Here is a 19,164-nt window from a genome sequence, read left to right as displayed (position 1 = left end):
CCCGGGCGGCAGAGGTTGCAGTGAGCCAAGATCGCGCCACTGCACTCCAGCCTGGGCGACTCCAGAGCAAGACTCCGTCTCAAAAAATAAAATTAAAATTAAAAAAATATATATTTTTAAAACTGAGCTAACCATGAGGTTAACAAGTCAACCACTTGTCAAACTGGGAGACGCGCGTTTGCTACAAAGCAGCAGAGGTCTGGCTTTAACCAGCAGCGAGCGCCACCTCAAACCGCCCTTTTCTATGACGCAGAGGTTCTCCCCCGCCCTCCCTGACTCCGCCTTTTCCCTGCTTGCGGCCCTGCCCCTCGCGTCCTCTTCGGCTTGCTGCGCACCCTCCCAGAACGCGTCTGCCTCGGCCCTAACAATGGGGGTCAGTCGGCCACGCCTGCGCCATAAAGCCTAGGGGGCGGGCCCAGCCGGCGACGGGAGGCGGGGAAAAGCGACGCAAGCAGTCGCGACGCCATTTGCTGCCGCCGAGCGTGGACGCTGGCGGATCTCTGAAGAGCTCGGTTGCGATCCTCTCTCGCGCACGCTGCCCAGCCTCCAGCACCTCCTTGGTCCCGCGCGCTCCCTCGTGTCGCCCCTCGGAGCAGCAGCCTCCTCGGTCGCCGTTACCCGGAAAGAAGTCAGAGACCCCGCGAGGTCGCCGCCACCGCCATGCCCAAGAATAAAGGTAATGCCGCCCGGACCCCCGGACCACGGCCCTCCTCGGCCGAGTTTCCCAGGTCCTGCCCGTAGATTGCAGGTCACCCAGGTCGCAGTGACCCTTTTTCCTTCCCACCCTACCTGCCCGCGGCTGGGCGCCCCACACGCGACTCTGAGCTCGGGAGAGGAGCTGGGAAGTAAACTCCTGTTGCCCAGTTTGGCCACATTGGGGTGGAGCCGACGCCATTTTTGTAGGGCCTCCTGCGGGAGAATGGGCTTTTGCTCCTGATTCGCGCCAGACTGACCGCGGCTCGGTGGCGATGGTGGCGGGAACCCTACACCGGGCGGCCTAGGCTTAGTAGATAGGCCCATCTGGCCTTCCCGGGCATGAGGGGTTAATCCCTGGAAGCCGTTCTGAACTTTAAAAGAGTGCTGTCCGCGTTCGTGAGCACCAGGTACTCCTGCATGGGTCTCTTTATGGACAGTTCAGTATTGTTGAGGCTACTCGTTGTCCCTTGTGAACAGTGGGTGAAACCTTGATGCATTTCTAAGGCTCACTTCTAGAGATTTACTCTCTCCATCCCTTTACAGGATATAGCTTATGTTTGTTTGCTGAAGACTTATTCCATATTTAGCCAAGTTTTCTACTTTTGCTTCAGATCATGCATATGTTGTGAGAATAAAGACCTAATTTAAGTTTTCTCCATTCTGAGGCTAAGGATTCACAAATGATCAGACTTGAGGATAACTTTATTTGGGATTTCCAAAACGAAAGGCCTAATCTTAAAAAAAAAAAAAAAGGGCGTAACACTTCTAAATAAATTACTTTTATAGATTTACAGTGTTCCTGTCATTTTTAATAGCCTTATAACTTGTTGAAGAAAATTGTGCAAGTAAATATAGGGAAAATATTGTATTTTCCTACAGGAGAGGAGCATACTTCATAGTCCATAAGTAGTCTCCTTTGATTATTCATTCTTAGGAAATCTTTCCCTGACACAGGCCTACTTCTGCTCTCTTTTCTATTTGACAGCTGGCTCCAGGAATTCTACCACATTTCCTCTTTGTAGCTGTCACTTACTACTTTATCCCTTAGGGTACTTGGTCAAGGTGTTCTGTGCACAAGTTGGTGCAGTCCTCTCGGGGGCTCTCCACCTTGCTGCCCTCGGAGATCAAACTTTTTGTAGCAAGGATTTTCACTGCTCATTATTTTGGAAAAGATCGAGTTATAAACAAAAAATTTTTTAAGTCTTAGATTTTCTTCTGTATAATCCTTTATTCTCTCTGAGATGGTAAGGGGATCACTTCCATCTTATTCTCACCTTTATTTCTAGTAATAAGATTTTCAATTCTTCCACCAGGCTGTAAGCTCTAAAAGGCAGGAATAGTATCTGTCTTAATCACATTCGATTGCTAGCACTTGCCACTTAGTAGATGCTCAATAAATATTTGTTGGTTTAAGTCACCTTCCTCCTGTCAACTCCACCCTTAGGTGAATAATAGGTTCTGCTTTGGTTCCAAGGGGATAGGACTTCTACACTAAATCACATCTAGTTCCCTAGCCTCATGTCTTAAGAAAGAGCCTCTCTGGGAATTTCTCCAAAACAACTCTGGTTTAAAGAATGTTGATGTCACTTTAATTGTTGTACACTCAGACCTAGTCTCATTCATTCAACAGAGAATTTAAAGAACATCCCATTACATGGCAATAAAATACAAAGGGGAATGATCAGGGTATGGTTAATTCTGGTAAGTTGACAAGTAATGAATGGTTTCTTAAATAATATTTGAGGCATACAAAAAATACAGCTAACATAATGGACCTAGGAACCCAGGGGTTTCTCAGAACCTGGAAACTCTGAATTTAAGAATTACAACGCAAATTGAGGTAAAGCCCTAATCACCTTTTACTCTCTTTTTGGAGGTTATCACCAGGCTGAGTTTGGTGTTTATCATTCCTGTACTGTCTTGAAACCAATCAGTTCTTAGTTATCTTACTTAGAGGAATGGTACTTTTCATGACCCCTGAATTTTTTGAGATAGGTTTTACTAATGTAGAAATAAAGTCATTTATTGTTCTGTTTTTCTGCATTGGAAAATCCAGAAGCCCTGTGAATATAAGCTGTGGTTACACAAGTAAGGGTAAAATTTGCCACATACTATGTGTTAAGTGACTTTTGCTTTGGATTGATTCATATCAACTTATTCTAGAAATTCTTAGAAACCCATCCTCAAATCAGGAAAAGGGGTATCATTTGGCCCACTCATAAGCATTTAGGGTATAGTGCTCCCACACTTTGAAGAAGTTACTGCCTATGATTTTTAACTCACCACTCCGTTAGGAATGTATGGACTATTCTTGACCAATTCATTTGAAGAATTAGTGAACTCAGGTATATAACTCAGGAAACAGAGCAGGTATGATCTTGCCCTAAAGGAGCTTGCACTCTGTTTTGCAGATCTGGCATGATTAATGGCTTCATACTTTTCTCTTTCTAGGAAATTAGTTTCAGTGTTCCCTAAGAATGCCTCAGATACTGAATTCTAAGGACTCTGAGCGGGTCAGGAAATTGTAGAGGCCCCCCTAAAATAGCACAGAGCAATGTGAGACTGCCCCAGGAGAGAGTAAGTGGACTTGATTCAAGAAGTTAGAGGTCTTTGCAGTGATCAGGTGCACATTAATGATTCCATTTGGGTTATGAACTTTTTGCTGCTTCCAAGCTCTTCCCATGAGTCTCTTAGTGTCATTACCACTTACAGCCTTTTTCCTGCCTTTTGGAAATGGCTGCCAATGTGGTTTCCTTTCTGGAATGGGAGCAAAATGCTGTGGACAGGTAACCTAATGTGGCGGCTAGGGACAAAAAAACATTGTGACTCTGGTCACCCCAGCTTACTGACTGCCATCAGTGAGCTGATTCACTCACTGAAGCCAGGCGAGTTACTGAACTTCTCTGAGCTTCAGGGAACTCATGGGTAAACTGGGAATAAATGAATGTTATGACCTCATCGGGTGATTGTGACAAGTAAATGGGCAGAATTATTGCATAGTGGTTAAGAGCATGCTCACTGGGGTTATATAATAGAAACAGGGATGTTGAGTAGGGACCAGCATTATAAAAAAAAATTGGGTACCGAACGGATATTTTTTAAGAGACAGTGTCTCTCTATGTTGCCCAGGCTAGCCTGGAACCTCCTGGGCTTGCTCAAGTGATCCTCCCACCTGAGCCCCCTGAGTAGCTGAGACCCTAGGCGCACACCACTGCACCCAGTGAGATTTCGATATTTATGGTCCTCTGCTACTAAAAGTTTGAAAACCATAGTTCTCTGTCCAGACACTGTCTTCACTTAATTTTCAAAGTATCGTGTTCCAGGCCGGGCGCGGTGGCTCAAGCCTGTAATCCCAGCACTTTGGGAGGCCGAGGCGGGTGGATCACGAGGTCAGGAGATCGAGACCATCCTGGCTAACACGGTGAAACCCCGTCTCTACTAAAAATACAAAAAACTAGCCGGGCGAGGTGGCGGGCGCCTGTAGTCCCAGCTACTCGGGAGGCTGAGGCAGGAGAATGGCGTAAACCCAGGAGGCGGAGCTTGCAGTGAGCCCAGATCGCACCACTGCACTCCAGCCTGGGCGACAGAGTGAGACTCCGTCTCAAAAAAAAAAAAAAAAAAAAAAAAAAAAAAAAACCACAAAGTATTGGGTTCCTTGCATAGGGCCTGGCTTTAGAAGGCATCCAAGATTTCCGCTTAGAAGAATATATATAGAATTGCATTTTTATTTCAAAAGGATGGATGCCAAAGTGAAATGTTTTTCTATATTTTTTAGTATAATATCTGCTATTTATGTGTATTTTATGTCAGAAAAATCCCCAAAGGAAATTCCAAGAAGGGTAGGGAGGTGATAATGTGTTAATGTTGGGATTGGAGATTGTAAATTTAATATGATCGAGTAGCTGAAATAGGTGAATTTTTAAATTTAAGTGATCTTTTAAAAAATGGTTTTATAAGCCTTAATTTCATTTTATTTCATATGTTTTATGGATAATTAATGTCATTTATGTCCTTTTTTTTAAACCATCAGGTAAAGGAGGTAAAAATAGACGCAGAGGTAAGAATGAGAATGAATCTGAAAAAAGAGAACTGGTGTTCAAAGAGGATGGTCAGGGTAAGTGTTTTCATAAATTACGCTTTTTAAAATAACATCCTTTCTTTTTTAGCTGGGGACTTTACTTTTTTGAGACAGGGTCTTGCCCGTTGCCCAGGGTGAAGTGCAGTGGCACGATTACAGCTCACTGCAGCCATGACCTCCTGAGCCGAAGCAGTGCTTTCATTCAGCCTCCCGAGTATTCGGAACTACAGGCACATACCACCATGTCTGGCTAATTTAAAAAATTTTTTTAGGCTGGGCGCGGTGGTTCATGCCTGTAATCCCAGCACTTTGGGAGGCCGAGGCGGGCAGATCACGAGGTCAGGAGTTCGCGACCAGCCTGACCAACATGATGAAACCCCGTCTCTACTAAAAATACAAAATTAACTGGGCGTGGTGGTGCATGCCTGTAATCCCAGCTACTCAGGATTCTGAGGCAGGAGAATTGTTTGAACCTGGGAGGCGGAGGTTGCAGTGAGCCAAGATCGCACCACTGCACTCCAGCCTGGGTGCCAGAGGGAGACTCCTTCTCAAAAAAAAAAAAAAAAAAAAAAAAAAAAAAATTTTTTTTTTTTAATAGAGAGGAGGTCTTCATATGTCACCCAGGCTGTTCTCGAACTCCTGGGCTCAAGTGATTCTCCCACCATGACCTCCCAAAGTACTGGGAACTAAGAATGTGTCGTATAGTTCAGAGGGAATTGAGCCTCAAAAGCTATGGTTGACAGTTCTATGATTTAGTTGACAGTTCTATGATTAGCATTTTTGATAGTGAATGGTGTGCATAATATGTTGAGTAGACCATGGACATTTGAAGGATGAGCCTGAGGCCCTTATAGACCTCTCCATTCTCCGGTGCCATTAGCATGTAACTTCATAAACTACAATAAAATGAAACTGAACAGTTAACTGACCTTATTAGACTGAAGAATTTTGTAAGTGCCAGACCAGGATACATAGCACCAGTCAAATAAACCCTAACTGGATCGTTTGCCCTTTCCTGTTACTTTTATTTCGAGTCATTTCAAACCTACAGAAAGTTGCAGTATTAGTGCAACAAACTCCCTTAAATCCCTCATATGTACACACACGTATAAAGAAATATATATGTACATATATATGTAGGATTCCTTTTTTTTTTTTTTTTTTTGAGGTGGAGTCTCGCTCTGTCACCCAGGCTGGAGTGCAGTGGTGCGATCTTGGCTCACTACAAGCTCCGCCTCCCGGGTTCACGCCATTCTCCTGCCTCAGCCTCCCGAGTAGCTGAGACTACAGGCGCCCGCTGCCATGCCCAGCTATTTTTTTTGTATTTTTAGTAAAGACGGAGTTTCACTGTGTTAGCCAGGATGGTCTTGATCTCCTGACCTCATGATCCACCTGTCTTGGTCTCCCAAAGTGCTGGGATTACAGGCGTGAGCCACCGTACCCAGCCCCATATGTAGGATTTCTTGAGGACCTTTTGAAATTTGGAGACATCATGTTACTTTTCCTTTACTTGATCATGTATCTCCTGAGAGCAAATATATTTTCTTATATAACTAGAAGAGAATTATCACACTCAGGTAATTTGACATTGATATAATATCTAGTATATACTCCAAATTCATATTTTGTCAGGTATTCCAATCATTTCCAGTACTTTAGCTTTTAATAGAACTTTGGGTGGATTTATTATGCCATACATATAAACCAGTAAACACGAGATACATTTTCTGGCTAAAAATCCTTTTGTTTCTTAGCCTTGGTCATCCTTGCCTCTAAAATAGCAGCTGACTTGACTTGGGCAGACACTGTTTTATTACTACAACTTCTCTCACTTCGGAGGAAAGGCTGCCTTTGAGTTGACCGACCATGTTGAGGTGGTAGGTGGGTGCTGGGCTCACTGTAGTCTGAGTAATTCACTTCCACAAGTCAACCCCACTACTGAGCCTTTCAAAGTGAAGTCTCAGTATATTTATAAATTAATGGACATCCTCTCTGGGGGTTAGTCATATTCTAATTCAAAAAAGACATTGTTTGAAGTTTGTTTTTGTTTGCTAAATGAACTAAAAATTATATGAGAATTGCTCCTAAAGGTACTGAGGTGTAAAGGAGAGCTAAAAGTGGGGTAGTTAATCTACTTATTCAGAATGAGTTGATAATTAAAACATGTCTAATAGCAGAGACCGTATGTTATAGAAATGCATTACATTCTCTGAGATCTGCTTTTACTGAAGTGGATCAGTGATGAAACTAGCCAAATCTGAACTTCAGAAGGTTTTCTAGTCTACCTGATGCATGATCTCTACAGTTCTGAGAAGCAAAACTAGAAAACAATGTAAAACAATAAGGGCATATGTCTGGTGTGTGTGTGTGCACCCACATGTGTTTATAAAGGTAGCAGTTGTAGGAATGAATGAGATTGGGGGTGAGAGGGTGCGTATGTATGTCCATGAAAGCCTAATCATTTCTGGGCAATGATGTAAAGGTTTTACTACTGACCTTTGTAACTGTGAAGGTTTCTACACTTGACCTGAGCTCAGGAAAAAGAAGAAAGAAAGAAATGGCATTATAGAGTCTTGGTTCTAGCTCTGCCATTAACTAACTTGATATTTATCACTCCCTTATGTTTGTTTATATTTTTAATATATGTATTTATTCCCAACTGGTGCAACTTTATTCTCTTGACAGTTTTATGTGGACTTTAAGTTGCTGTTATCAAAAGTTGAACAATATTCCATACCCTTTTCCTTTCTCCCCGCTAGAGTATGCTCAGGTAATCAAAATGTTGGGAAATGGACGGCTAGAAGCAATGTGTTTTGATGGTGTAAAGAGGTTATGTCACATCAGAGGAAAATTGAGAAAAAAGGTAGGTGTGATTTGTTTTACTTTAATATAAAATTGGTTAAGGGGGAAAATCCCTCTAACAGTTTTTAACTGTCCATGGACTTCATTTTTGGAAATTCCCAAAAGACTTACCTAGGTAAACAGTGATTTACCTATAAGGCAAATAACAAGGTCTGTAATGGTAATTTTATACAGATTCTAATGTTAAAGAATCATTTGTATCACTTACGTTGTATTCCTGCCCAAAAAGTCCAAATTGGGAGACATTCTGCAGAAACAAAAGGCCCAGCTTTTTTTCTCCTTGTCTTTTTTTTTTTTTTTGACACAGGGTCTTACTTTATCACCCAGCCTGTAGTGTAGTGGCATGATCTGGGCTCACTGTAGCTTCACCCTCCTTGGTTCAAGTGATCCTCCCACTTCAGCCTCCCATGTAGCAGGGACTACAGGCCTGTGCCACCATGCCTGGCGAATTTCTGTATTTTTTGTAGAGATGGGGTTTCTCCATGTTGCTTAGGCTGGTTTCGAACTCCTGAGCTCAAGCAGTCAGCCCGCCTTGGCCTCCCAAAATGCTGGGATTATAGGCATGAGCCACTGTACCTAGCCAGATGGCCCAGCTCTTAATGAAATGTTACTGTCATGAAAGTTTAAAAAAAAAAAGTTGGGGCACTATTCTAGTTTCAAGGAGACTTAAAGAGACCTGACAGTTAAATGTAGTAGGTGGCCCTTGTTTGGATTCTGGTTTAGGAATTGGACATATAGCTGTGAAATGTACATTAAGAAAATTTGAATATGAGTTATATTACATAAGCATTGTATTAATGTTGCATTTCCTGAATGTCATCGTGAATGGACTGCCTTGGAAAGTAATGATTAATTCACCATCACAGTAGTTATTCAGGCAGATTTATTAATCAGGTTGACTAAAAGTCCCAACTCTGATTTTGTATTTTTTTAAATTTGATATGGGGGTCTTTCTTTTTTTTTTTTTTTTTTTTTTTTTTTTGAGACAGAGTCTCGCTCTGTCATCCAGACTGAAGTACAGTGGCGTAATCTTGGCTCAGTGCAACCTCCGCCTCCCAGGTTCAAGTGTTTCTCTGGCCTCAGCCTCCTGAGTAGCTGGGATTATAGGCATGCACCACCACGCCTGGCTAATTTTTGTATTTTTAGTAAAGACAAGGTTTTACCATTTTGGCCAGGCTGGTCTTGAACTCCTGACCTCAAGTGATCTGCCAGATTCAGCCTCCCAAGGTGCTGGGATTATAGGTGTGAGCCAGCCCAAACTAAAATCTTTTAATTTCTTTTTTTTTTTTTTTTCTTTTAAAGAAGTTTATTTTTTTGAAACGGAGTCTCACTGTGTTGCCCAGGCTGGAATGCAGTGGTGCAGTCTTGGCTCACTGCAACCTCCGTCTCCCGGGTTCAAGCGATTCTCCAGCCTCAGCCTCCCGAGTAGCTGGGATTACAGGTGCCTGCCACCACGCCCAGCTAATTTTTGTAGTTTTTAATAGAGATGGGTTTTTGCCATGTTGGCCAGGCTGGTCTCGAACTCCTGACCTCAGGTGATCCGCCCACCTTGGCCTCCCAGAATCCTGGGATTACAGGCGTGAGCCACCGCTCCCGGCCTAAAATCTTTTAATTTCTAAACTAATTGATTGTTACTCTGGAATTTCTTGATTCTTCGTTATTTGAAATATGACGGGCAGTGACTTTTCTTTTGTAGGTTTGGATAAATACCTCGGACATTATATTGGTCGGTCTCCGAGACTACCAGGTAAAAATTACATGTAAATTTTTCATATTTTACTGGCTTGAATTTGATGAGCCATTTCTTAAGAGCCAGTTTCATTTTAGGCATTGTGCTAGGTATCCCAGGGATTATGTTTAAATCAAAATTTAGGAGCCATTATTCTAGAGGATACAGCTGAATGAGTTAAGTGCCCATCCCACAAAAGGCTCATAGCCTGGTAGTGGAGAGAATTAAGCACACAAGTAATTATAATACACATCACGACATAGGTATGTGCTATAAATATAGAGGAACACTTGGGAAAGAAAGAAAATGGTGATTGCCTTTCATGATCGTAACCCTTGACTCTGTAGACTCATTGTGGGTCTGTGAAATCCATTTGACATCCACCTATTGGAAATCATCCCTGTGTGATACTGTCTCTATTTGTATAGCCTTGAGCATGCTTTGATTTTTTTTTTTTAATCCAGAATAAATAATTTAAATCTTCACTTTAAACCATTGTTTCTCAACCGTGGGCAATTTTGCCCTCCAGGGGACATTGGCAGTGTCTGGAGACTTCTGGTTGTCACAACTGGGGGGTGGGTGCAGTGCTGCTAGCGTGTAGTAAATAGAGGCTGAGGTGGGCACAGGACAGCATCCCATAACAGAGAACAGTCCACCTCACAATAATCCGTAGCGCTGAGGTGAGAAAGCTTGCTTTAAATTCATACCATTTTAATGTCCCTTTTTTTCTTATGATCTAACAATAACCCCAGGAATAGGAAGAATAAGTAATTTCCTGTTCGATAGATAAGGACACCAAGGGTCCTTTTAACTGTAACATTTTAACTGTAAGGTAACAGCCAGGACCAACTTCTGATTTGAAATTTTTCGTGATCCTTCCGTGCCCCTCCCACTTACGGCGTGGTCTTTGGCTCAATAGCATCTTCTGGAAGCTTGTTAGAAATACACATTCTTTGACTCTTCAGTCAGAGCATGCATTTTAATAAGATCTCCATGGGCTTCTATACACTTTACATTTTAAGAAGTACTGATCTGAATCACACTGTCCTTGAAGTTGAAGCAATCAATTTTCTCCCTTAACTGAGTTAAATTATTTTCAAATAGGGAAGTAGAACATTCTAAGACAGTATTTCTCAGTGGGACTTTTGCATCAGAAATAGCAAAGAACTTCTCACAATACTAAATCTTGGGCTTCTCTTCACATCTGCTAATCTATCTTCAGAAGATACAAAAACTCCACAGGAGATTGTGATGATACATAGCCAAAGAAGCACAGATAATGCAGAAAGGTATAATTTGCTTAGGTCATTGTACCAGTCTCAGTTCAGTCTCAGTTTTGGAATTGCAGTGTTTGATCACCCTGCAAATTATTGTCCCAGGGACCTTTTGTACTTCAAAAGACTTCTAATCAAAGGGTAATATTAAATAATCTAAAATATGGGGTCTTCACAGTTCTGCTCTTATTAAGTGAGATCTTTAAATATATTTCCCAAGCCTGTTAATAATCATTCAGCCATGTACATAAACTTCCTCCTGGGTTAAACCCAAGGATCTTTTTCAGAGGGTATGAGAAAGCTTTAAAATTTAACAGGAGATTTATAATAAAATGGTGAGATTTGATTGTTTATTCAATATGAGAATTTATGAAATAACTGATAATATTTCGTCATGATCAGTTTTTAAAGTTATTTGTCTCTATTTAAGGATAACAAAGCTGATGTGATTTTAAAATACAATGCAGATGAAGCTAGAAGTCTGAAGGCATACGGCGAGCTTCCAGAGCATGGTAATGTCTGAGTTACTGTATTAACTTGTCATATGGTATTTAGGTTATCTGTTGCTGTTTAGGTGAAGGAACTGTGGATTTTGCTTATTTACTTTAGTGCTTACATTTTTAGTTTTAAGTATGCCTGCTTATGCTTCATAATACTAGATATTTTAAGAAAGAAATTACTGGAATTCTGTTCCCAATAAATATAGTGAGGAGTTATATTCTGTAAGCTTTGGAGTTCCACATAATGCTAACTAAAGGAATAATTTTGTTATAGTATCTATTTTAAAATTCCTTTCTTGAGAGACTGTCAGTGCTCATATGGGTTAAACATGAAGTGCACGTCAGCCAGGCGTGGTGGCACATGCCTGTAAGTCTCAGTTACTTGGGAGGCCAAGACGGGAGGACTGCTTGAGTCCAGGAGTTCGAGGATGCAGTGACCTGTAATCATGCCACTGTACTCGAGCCTCAGTGACAAAGCAAGACCTTGTCTGAAAAAAAATTAAAAACAAAAACATGAAGCAAGGGCACATAATTAGGTACTATTACTGATTTTGTTTGTTTGTTTATTTGTTTGTTTTGAAATGGAGTCTCACTCGGTTGCCCAGGCTGGAGTGCAGTGGTGCAATCTTGGCTCACTGCAACCTCTGCCTCCCCGGTTCAAGCAATTCTCAGCCTCCGAAGCAGCTGGGATTACAGGCATGCACCACCATGCCCAGCTAATTTTGTATTTTTAGTAGAGACGGGGTAAAAAGTTCTATTTTCATTTTATCGTTGTGTAACAGTATCCCGTAGGATTTTTTAAAAGCAGCATTCTTGGTTTTCACCCTTCCAAATACAAAAGTAATGAATTCTTAAAGCAGAAAACCTAAAAATAAGTCCCTTACAACCTCATCAAACGAGAAATGTACTTGACATACTATTTTGTAGGCCTGCATTTTCACTTGGCAGTTACTGTTTTTGGCTCTGTTGTATCTTCTTATGAAAAAACTTAATTTTATTATGTTTTACTTAAGCACGAAAGTATTAATTTTACTTAAGCATGAAAGTCCTGCTGAAATTACTTAGCATTTCTGATCTAATAAATGTTAATGTATCTAGGAATAGGACTAGCGCTTCCTGGTTCATTTTCATTTCTTTAGGGATAATCATGATTTGACCAGATCTTTCTCATTGATGAGTCTATCTGATGATTAGTGAACCAGCTATTCTTAAGGAAATACGTTGTTACCATGTGCTCAAACCTTTTGAGAAGTATACCTGGAAGTTATAATAACTTCAGAATTAGTGTAATTAGAGCCTTCCTTACTGAAAATACCTTTGCAAACAAAAGAAAATGGTAACACAGATACTCCCATCTTGACATAGCAGTGACACTACAGGGAATTTTGCTTCATATAATATTCTTCATAGTAATTGTGTTATATAAAAGTTAGGAATGCTTTTCTTATGATGAAACTTTGATTAAATTACAGTGCTGACTTACCAGTGTATTTCTTACTGTGTCCTTAGCTAAAATCAATGAAACTGATACATTTGGTCCTGGAGATGATGATGAAATTCAGTTCGATGACATCGGAGATGATGATGAAGATATTGATGACGTAAGTAGATGTACCTTGTGTTTTCCAATTTTTGTTATTATCCATGGAGAAACCAACTTTCCCCTAACATAAATAAGGGTATATTTTGAGAATTGTCTGAATTAAATAGTATTATGTAGAAGACACCTAGTCAAACTGTTTATTTTGAGAATTCTTTTTTTTTTTTTTGAGATGGAGTTTCATTCTGTCACCCAGGCTGGAGTGCAGTGGTGCAATCTCAGCTCACTGCAACCTCTGCCTTCTGGGTTCAAGCCATTCTCCTGCCTCAGCCTCCCGAATAGCTGGGACTACAGGCGCGTGCCACCACACCTGGCTAATATTTGTATTTTTAGTAGAGATGAGGTTTCACCATGTTGGCCAGACTGGTCTCGAACTCCTGACCTCAGGAGATCTGCCCTCCTTGGCCTCCCAAAGTGCTGGGATTACAGGCGTGAGCCACCACGCCTGGCCCTATTTTGAGAATTCTTACAACCCTCTTCAATTTCTCTTCCTAAAAAGGTCAGTGTTTGCATTGGCAATATTGACGCCAGCCACTGTAAGCATGATTTGTCTAATTATGAGTCTCTAAAGAGATAGCTATTAAAAAATTTAGTGGACAGTTGAAGAATAGATCTTATCAAAGGAACATGCCTTTTTAATTGAAATATTAGTGTGTTGAAAGAATCTTGTTTGAATCAGCTTGATATGAAGATTGGAATTACAACATACACTGAAAGCCTTGTCAAAATGGAAGCCTATTGCCAATTATGGTATTTTTAGCTGTTGGATGTGTACTGTTGGCAAACTCTTGGGCAGTTGGTATGTTTATTTTGAGGAAAATGGATTGTCTATCCTAATAATAAAGTAGTAATGCCCATAAGTGTAAATGCTTTACTATACTTCTGCTGTTACTGTATTTGAATGAAATTCAAACTTATTCTTTTGGCAGTATAAATTTATTTAGTGATTGGGGTGTTACTCTTAAATCTGTTTTGGGCTCTTTTCAAACCTCTTTAACTAAAATGTAGTTCAGAAACCACCTGTGTATTTCAACCCAAAAACAATAATAAGTCAGATGTGGTGGTATGCACCCATAGTCCCATCTACTCAGGAGGCTGATGGGAGGATCACCTGAGCCCAGGAGCTCAAGACTAGCCTGGGCAACATAGCCAGACCTTGTCTCTAAATAAATAACATAATAACGTTAAATTTGATGCAAAGATGGAATTTCAGAATACCTAGAGCAGTTGTTCCTGACCAAGAATACTCACACCTGAGTTAAATTACTAATGTTACAGACATTTTAACACATACACAAAAATAGGAAGTGAGAAATAAACATATTGTTCTGTTATTTTCTTAATTTTGGAGACCCTGAGCCAAGAGGAGTCTTGTGACTAAACTGTTACTAATATTTTGACAATAGAATTAATTCTATTTTTGGTAAGAACTTGCAGCTGACGTGTGGATTAAGTGCCAACCCAAACATTTTGACATCTGAGCAGGGGTAGAAGGCCTCTTTAAAAAAAAAAAAAAAAATTAAGGAACCTAACCAGAGAACATGCATGAATATAAAGCCGCATGCACCAAGATAATGGGTTGAGAATCTAGGCATGGTCAAGATTTTCTCAGTAAAAATTTCTGGATCTGGGCCAACACCTCCTCAGAACTGGACCCAGCTGGCTGGCTGGAAAAGAGACAGTAAGGACAGTGATTATTAAAGAGTTCTCTTGAACATTTTGTAAAAGTTGACTCTGTCACCTGAGAACCCTACTTCTTTGAGACATTTCTCCAGGTGGTTTATAGATGTTTTAACTGTAGCCAGATTGACTCAGGAGAATTAGGTCAGTATCACACTGGTCCTGTTCTTGAAGGGATCGTATCATGCTTCCCGTGTCTCCTCCCATCCACAAGATACAAAAATCTCAAATTACTAGCATTAAAGGAAAGGAAGGAGACAGTAAACTTTATTAAGAATATTTTGCATAACATGTAACATTACAAAGGAGATCAAAAAGATTTACTTATAGCAGGCCAGAATTATAGAAATTTCTTCTTCAAACTATTTGTTTCTCAGGTAGCCTAAGGGGGTGAAAGTCTCCCTTATATATGGAGTAGACTGTTGGCATATAAGAATTCTTTTTCCTTTCATCTGATGTTCTTTTCCCTTCCAGATCTAAATTGAACTCAACATTTTACATTCCATCTTTTCTGGATTGTCCTACAATTTGGATTTTGACCATGACAAAGAAGATTAAAATTTCATTAGCATGAATGCAATTTGTTAAAGCAGACTGATTTGTTTCTAAGGTATTTCTTGTTTTTTAAAAAACTGATAATGCTGAATTATCTTAAGTGAGATGTTAAGCCCACTTTGTTCTTTTAATGTAATGGAGCTTATGGATAGAAGACCATGTCTACTAATTACAAAAAAAAAAAATGCATTGCTGCTTTTCCTACCACTTCCAATAAGAAAATGGGTGTTTTGAAGAAATCATTTGCCTTGTCCTCACAGAATATGATTAAGCCCTGGCCTCTTGATTGTATAGAGTCATTGTGTATATTTCAATTACCTAGATATTCCCTTGAGATTTTGATAAAATTTGAGGGAGGCAGAAATCTGCATTTGAAGAAAAAAAAAATTAAGTCTGTTTGTCATATTTAAGTAGCCTGTGGCTATTTTTATACTGATTTTGATATCATGTGTTCTTTTCATAGTCGTATTTTGCCACCATAAACATAAAAAAAAAAAAGTATCTCCAAAATGCAGTTTCAGAACCTGGGTTTTAATAGCAATTTTGAATTTGTAAGCTTAGTAGTTGCAGAAATTGAACACTAGGTGGCACTCAGTTATCGTAACAGTGGAAGTACTGATATAATTGTTGACTTTTCTTTTACTATGTGTAAGAAATACGCCAAACATGAAAAGAATTGTTTTGATCATATGCATGTATGTAGAATATTTTTACAGAGCAGAAAGATTATGTTAGAAGTGTGATTTTTGTTTTCAGAAGTCATGTACATGTAAGTAAGCTACAATTTTGAGTGCTTTATAAACACTTAAGATATATATAAATTAATTTCATAGCAACTTGTAAAAAAAAAAAAACTTGTTGAAAAGCCTTTTTCAACATATCCCTAAACTAAGGGAAGAGGAGGGAATAACAACTCAATGAAAAGACGGTCTCCAATTTCTGAATGGAAAAGCTACAGCTGAGAAATAAAATAAAATGTCGTGCTGCAGAATATGTTATACCCTTATTTTGTGTTAAGGATATATTTTATTATGTGAATGGTTTTGGTTTTGTTTTCTGTTTTTGTTTTTTGCTTGTATTGGGAGCTAGCTTTACTGGTAACTTCCTTATTTAGTTTTTAGTGGTCAACTCAAAATGAAACTAGGGCTGAGCTAGTTAACCCTCACTAGCCAAACTGAAATTGTATGCAACATTGAAAGAAGAGATCCATCATGTAGCTTGTGACACTTTTATTTTATTAGTCACCGGGGAACTTTTCAGTGATGAAAATACACAGGGCAATAAACCTTCACATGGCTTCAAAAGGAAAACAAACAAATCTTCTCTAATCTGCTCTTAATATAATTTCCTAAGTGTACACCAAACTCTGGATTTAAAGATCTGAGGTACTGGCCGGGCGCGGTGGCTCACGCCTGTAATCCCAGCACTTTGGGAGGCCGAGGCGGGCGGATCACAAGGCCAGGAGATCGAGACCATGGTGAAACCCCGTCTCTACTAAAAATACAAAAAATTAGCCGGGCGCGGTTGTGGGCGCCTGTAGTCCCAGCTACTCGGGAGGCTGAGGCAGGAGAATGGCGTGAACCCGGGAGGCGGAGCTTGCACTCCAGCCTGGGCGACAGAGCGAGACTCCGTCTCAAAAAAAAAAAAAAAAAAAAAAAAAAAAAAAAAAAAAAAAGATCTGAGGTACTATAGAACATTAAGTTGAGGAATAGAAATTAAGAGTACATATTCATGGTTTATATTTCTTATTCTGTGGAGTTCCTGAACACATCTAGGTGGAATGCATCTGAGACTAAGGGCTGGTTTTTAATCCTCATCCTCATAAGAAACCAGCCTTGAAGAATTAACAATTGTCTTCATCGGTATTCTAAACCTTCTAAGATATTTAGGCTTCTGTACATAAAAGTGTTTTTGCTAAATTTACAGTATGTATAGGTCCTTTCATATTATTTTACTAAGAATGTTTGAACTTGGCATATTTGATATAGTTCCTCGTAGGAATAGCACAGCTCAAACATTAGTTTTTCTACTTACCTCCTCTAACACATGTGGTTTGTCTGGAGAGTTTCTAAAAATTCACCTATAACCCCAGTTCATGTATTTGCTGGTGATTGTTCTTGCTGAGGTAAATCTCGAATCAGTGATTAAAATAGTTGGGGTAAAGTTGTAGCTTATATGCAATACTACTTGGAGGAATTCTTCTAATTTGTATTTAATGTGGAAATTGTATAGTTTCATTGATTTAATCATAAATAATGGAAATGGTCTTCAAGCAGTTTTATTTTTGATTTTTTTTTGCTTATACACTGATTCCTATAATACAGTGCTATAAGCTATGCACAGAAAGAAAATAAAACGTTTGAAATCCAAGAATAATGGTTCTTACTGCTAAGAGGGAGTAATAGTTATTACTAATGATTTTGATGGGGTTGCATTTTTGATGCAATGTTTATTCCACTTGCAGTTAGAATATGAATATGTTTTATCACTAATGCGGCTGAATAACCAAACCAAACATTTGTGTAAAAAAAAAAAAAAAAAAAGCCAAGATTTCATTGTTTGTTGAATATTTCTTAAGCATCTAGCCCCTAAAGAGACCGCTTCTTACTGAGCCTGTAAACTATGCATGATGGAAATTCTTGTATTTTATTGAGGAATGACTGTTGGTTTACTCACCACATCTGTGGAATCATGGCTATAAATGTTTGCTTACAAACTCTTCGTGACTTGTAATTTAACTTAATCTCATCTAATGTAAATATTAGATTATGATGTTCAGTAACATCTTTCATAGGTATAAACTGCTGTCATTATTGATTTCAGAGTAACTCTGAGTAATCAAATAGGTAAAAGCATGTTTTGAGTAAAATAGCTAGATTTATACTTTACTTGTATTGTATACAGACTTAACAACAACCGGAATTGACTGGATTGACAGTTAAAGTGTCAGAATGAAAGCGAGGTTTTTTTAATGTTACCTGACTGTCCTAAAGATGAAAATGATTTGTATTGGTATGAAATGCTTATTTTTATTCTACTTAGTAAGGGTAAGTTTTATTTATACTCTTTGGACTCCCATAAACTTTTGCACACTGCTTTGTGTTTTTGGTTTACCCTAAACTACCATCCTTTTTATCTTTGCTTTTTTTCTTCCTATTCAGAAAAGAGCAAAATGTGAAAAGACGCTAGACTCTCAGGTATAGAGTGAACTGAGCAATTTGGAGGATGTATTGGACTTTGTCCTCTCTTATTCCACCCTCCCAGCCCTGAAAGTTGCTAGGTACTTGTGAGGCAATGTACTGGAGAGGGGAGAGCATGGATCCTGGGGTCAAAGGGACTTTGCCCCCACCCTTACTTGGCCTTCTACCTGCAGGTGACCACTGGCACATTCTCCTGCTTGTCTCAGCTTCAGGTTCTTCACCTCTAATATGGGGATGATGAAAACAGTACCTGTCATGCAGAGTTATTGGGAGGATTGATAATTTAGATGTTTATACATGTAATGTACTTAGAGCAGTGTCGGCCTCTTTTCACTTGATATCCAGTACTATGTAAGATAGAGGATGCATATCTTCTATATTCTGTATTTCCCATTTCTTTTGCGTGCAGTCTTTGATTCGTACAATAGAAGGAACACGTAGAATGTATATTTGTACATTCATATCAACAGAGTATTTAAAATTGCTACCAACCTCATTTAATTCGGTATAAGACTAACAGATGAAGTCTCTCATTTGCTTGAAGATATTTTACAAAATACCAATTGCTCTATATTTCTTTAGAGAAAGATTATAGTTACTAATATTGATACCTCTGATAATATTTTATTCTTAAATCTTCAGTGATCCCTTTTACTATAGATTCATGACAGCTAATAAGTACTAACTGACTTAGGGGTGTCCTTTCCCATCATATGGAATGATGTAAAGAAATCAGATACAAACTACTGCAATTAGAAAATAAAATATGAACAACTTTCAACAATGTATACAATTGATTCTTTTCGAACTGTTTATAACATTTTTAACTATTCATGTGATTCTCTTCCAAAAATTTGCTATTTTTAAAAGTTAATTGTGATATATAAGGAAAAGGTATACCTTGTTTTTATTTTTGTCTGTTTTTGGTTGTTTGATCTAAATGAATCCACTTAGCCATATTCCAGATATGGGGTTGCATTTCCTCAGCAA

At 39.3% G+C, this 19,164-nt stretch overlaps 1 protein-coding gene and 2 non-coding genes across 3 annotated transcripts; all 3 read left to right on the top strand.

The window, feature by feature from the left end:
* Window positions 1-426: 426 nt before the first annotated feature.
* EIF1AX (eukaryotic translation initiation factor 1A X-linked) lies at window positions 427-18,955 on the top strand. Its single transcript, XM_050775128.1, has 8 exons — window positions 427-676; window positions 4,727-4,810; window positions 7,534-7,637; window positions 9,333-9,383; window positions 11,070-11,151; window positions 12,649-12,740; window positions 14,894-16,359; window positions 16,658-18,955. The coding sequence occupies exons 1-7, from the start codon at window positions 661-663 to the stop codon at window positions 14,897-14,899; spliced, it is 435 nt and encodes a 144-aa protein (XP_050631085.1). The 5' UTR covers window positions 427-660; the 3' UTR covers window positions 14,900-16,359; window positions 16,658-18,955.
* On the top strand, window positions 7,008-7,087 carry LOC126947033 (small nucleolar RNA U2-19). Its single transcript, XR_007722885.1, has one exon. It is a non-coding gene; the product is annotated as a small nucleolar RNA U2-19 (small nucleolar RNA).
* Window positions 7,241-7,310, top strand: LOC126947032 (small nucleolar RNA U2-30). The gene has a single exon (XR_007722884.1). It is a non-coding gene; the product is annotated as a small nucleolar RNA U2-30 (small nucleolar RNA).
* Window positions 18,956-19,164: the final 209 nt, after the last annotated feature.

This window comes from Macaca thibetana, chromosome X, assembly GCF_024542745.1.
Source record: "Macaca thibetana thibetana isolate TM-01 chromosome X, ASM2454274v1, whole genome shotgun sequence".
NCBI classification, from domain to species: Eukaryota; Metazoa; Chordata; class Mammalia; order Primates; family Cercopithecidae; genus Macaca; species Macaca thibetana.
The sequence above is the reverse complement of the archived record's forward strand: the minus strand, read 5'-3'. Positions and strand labels throughout refer to the sequence as shown.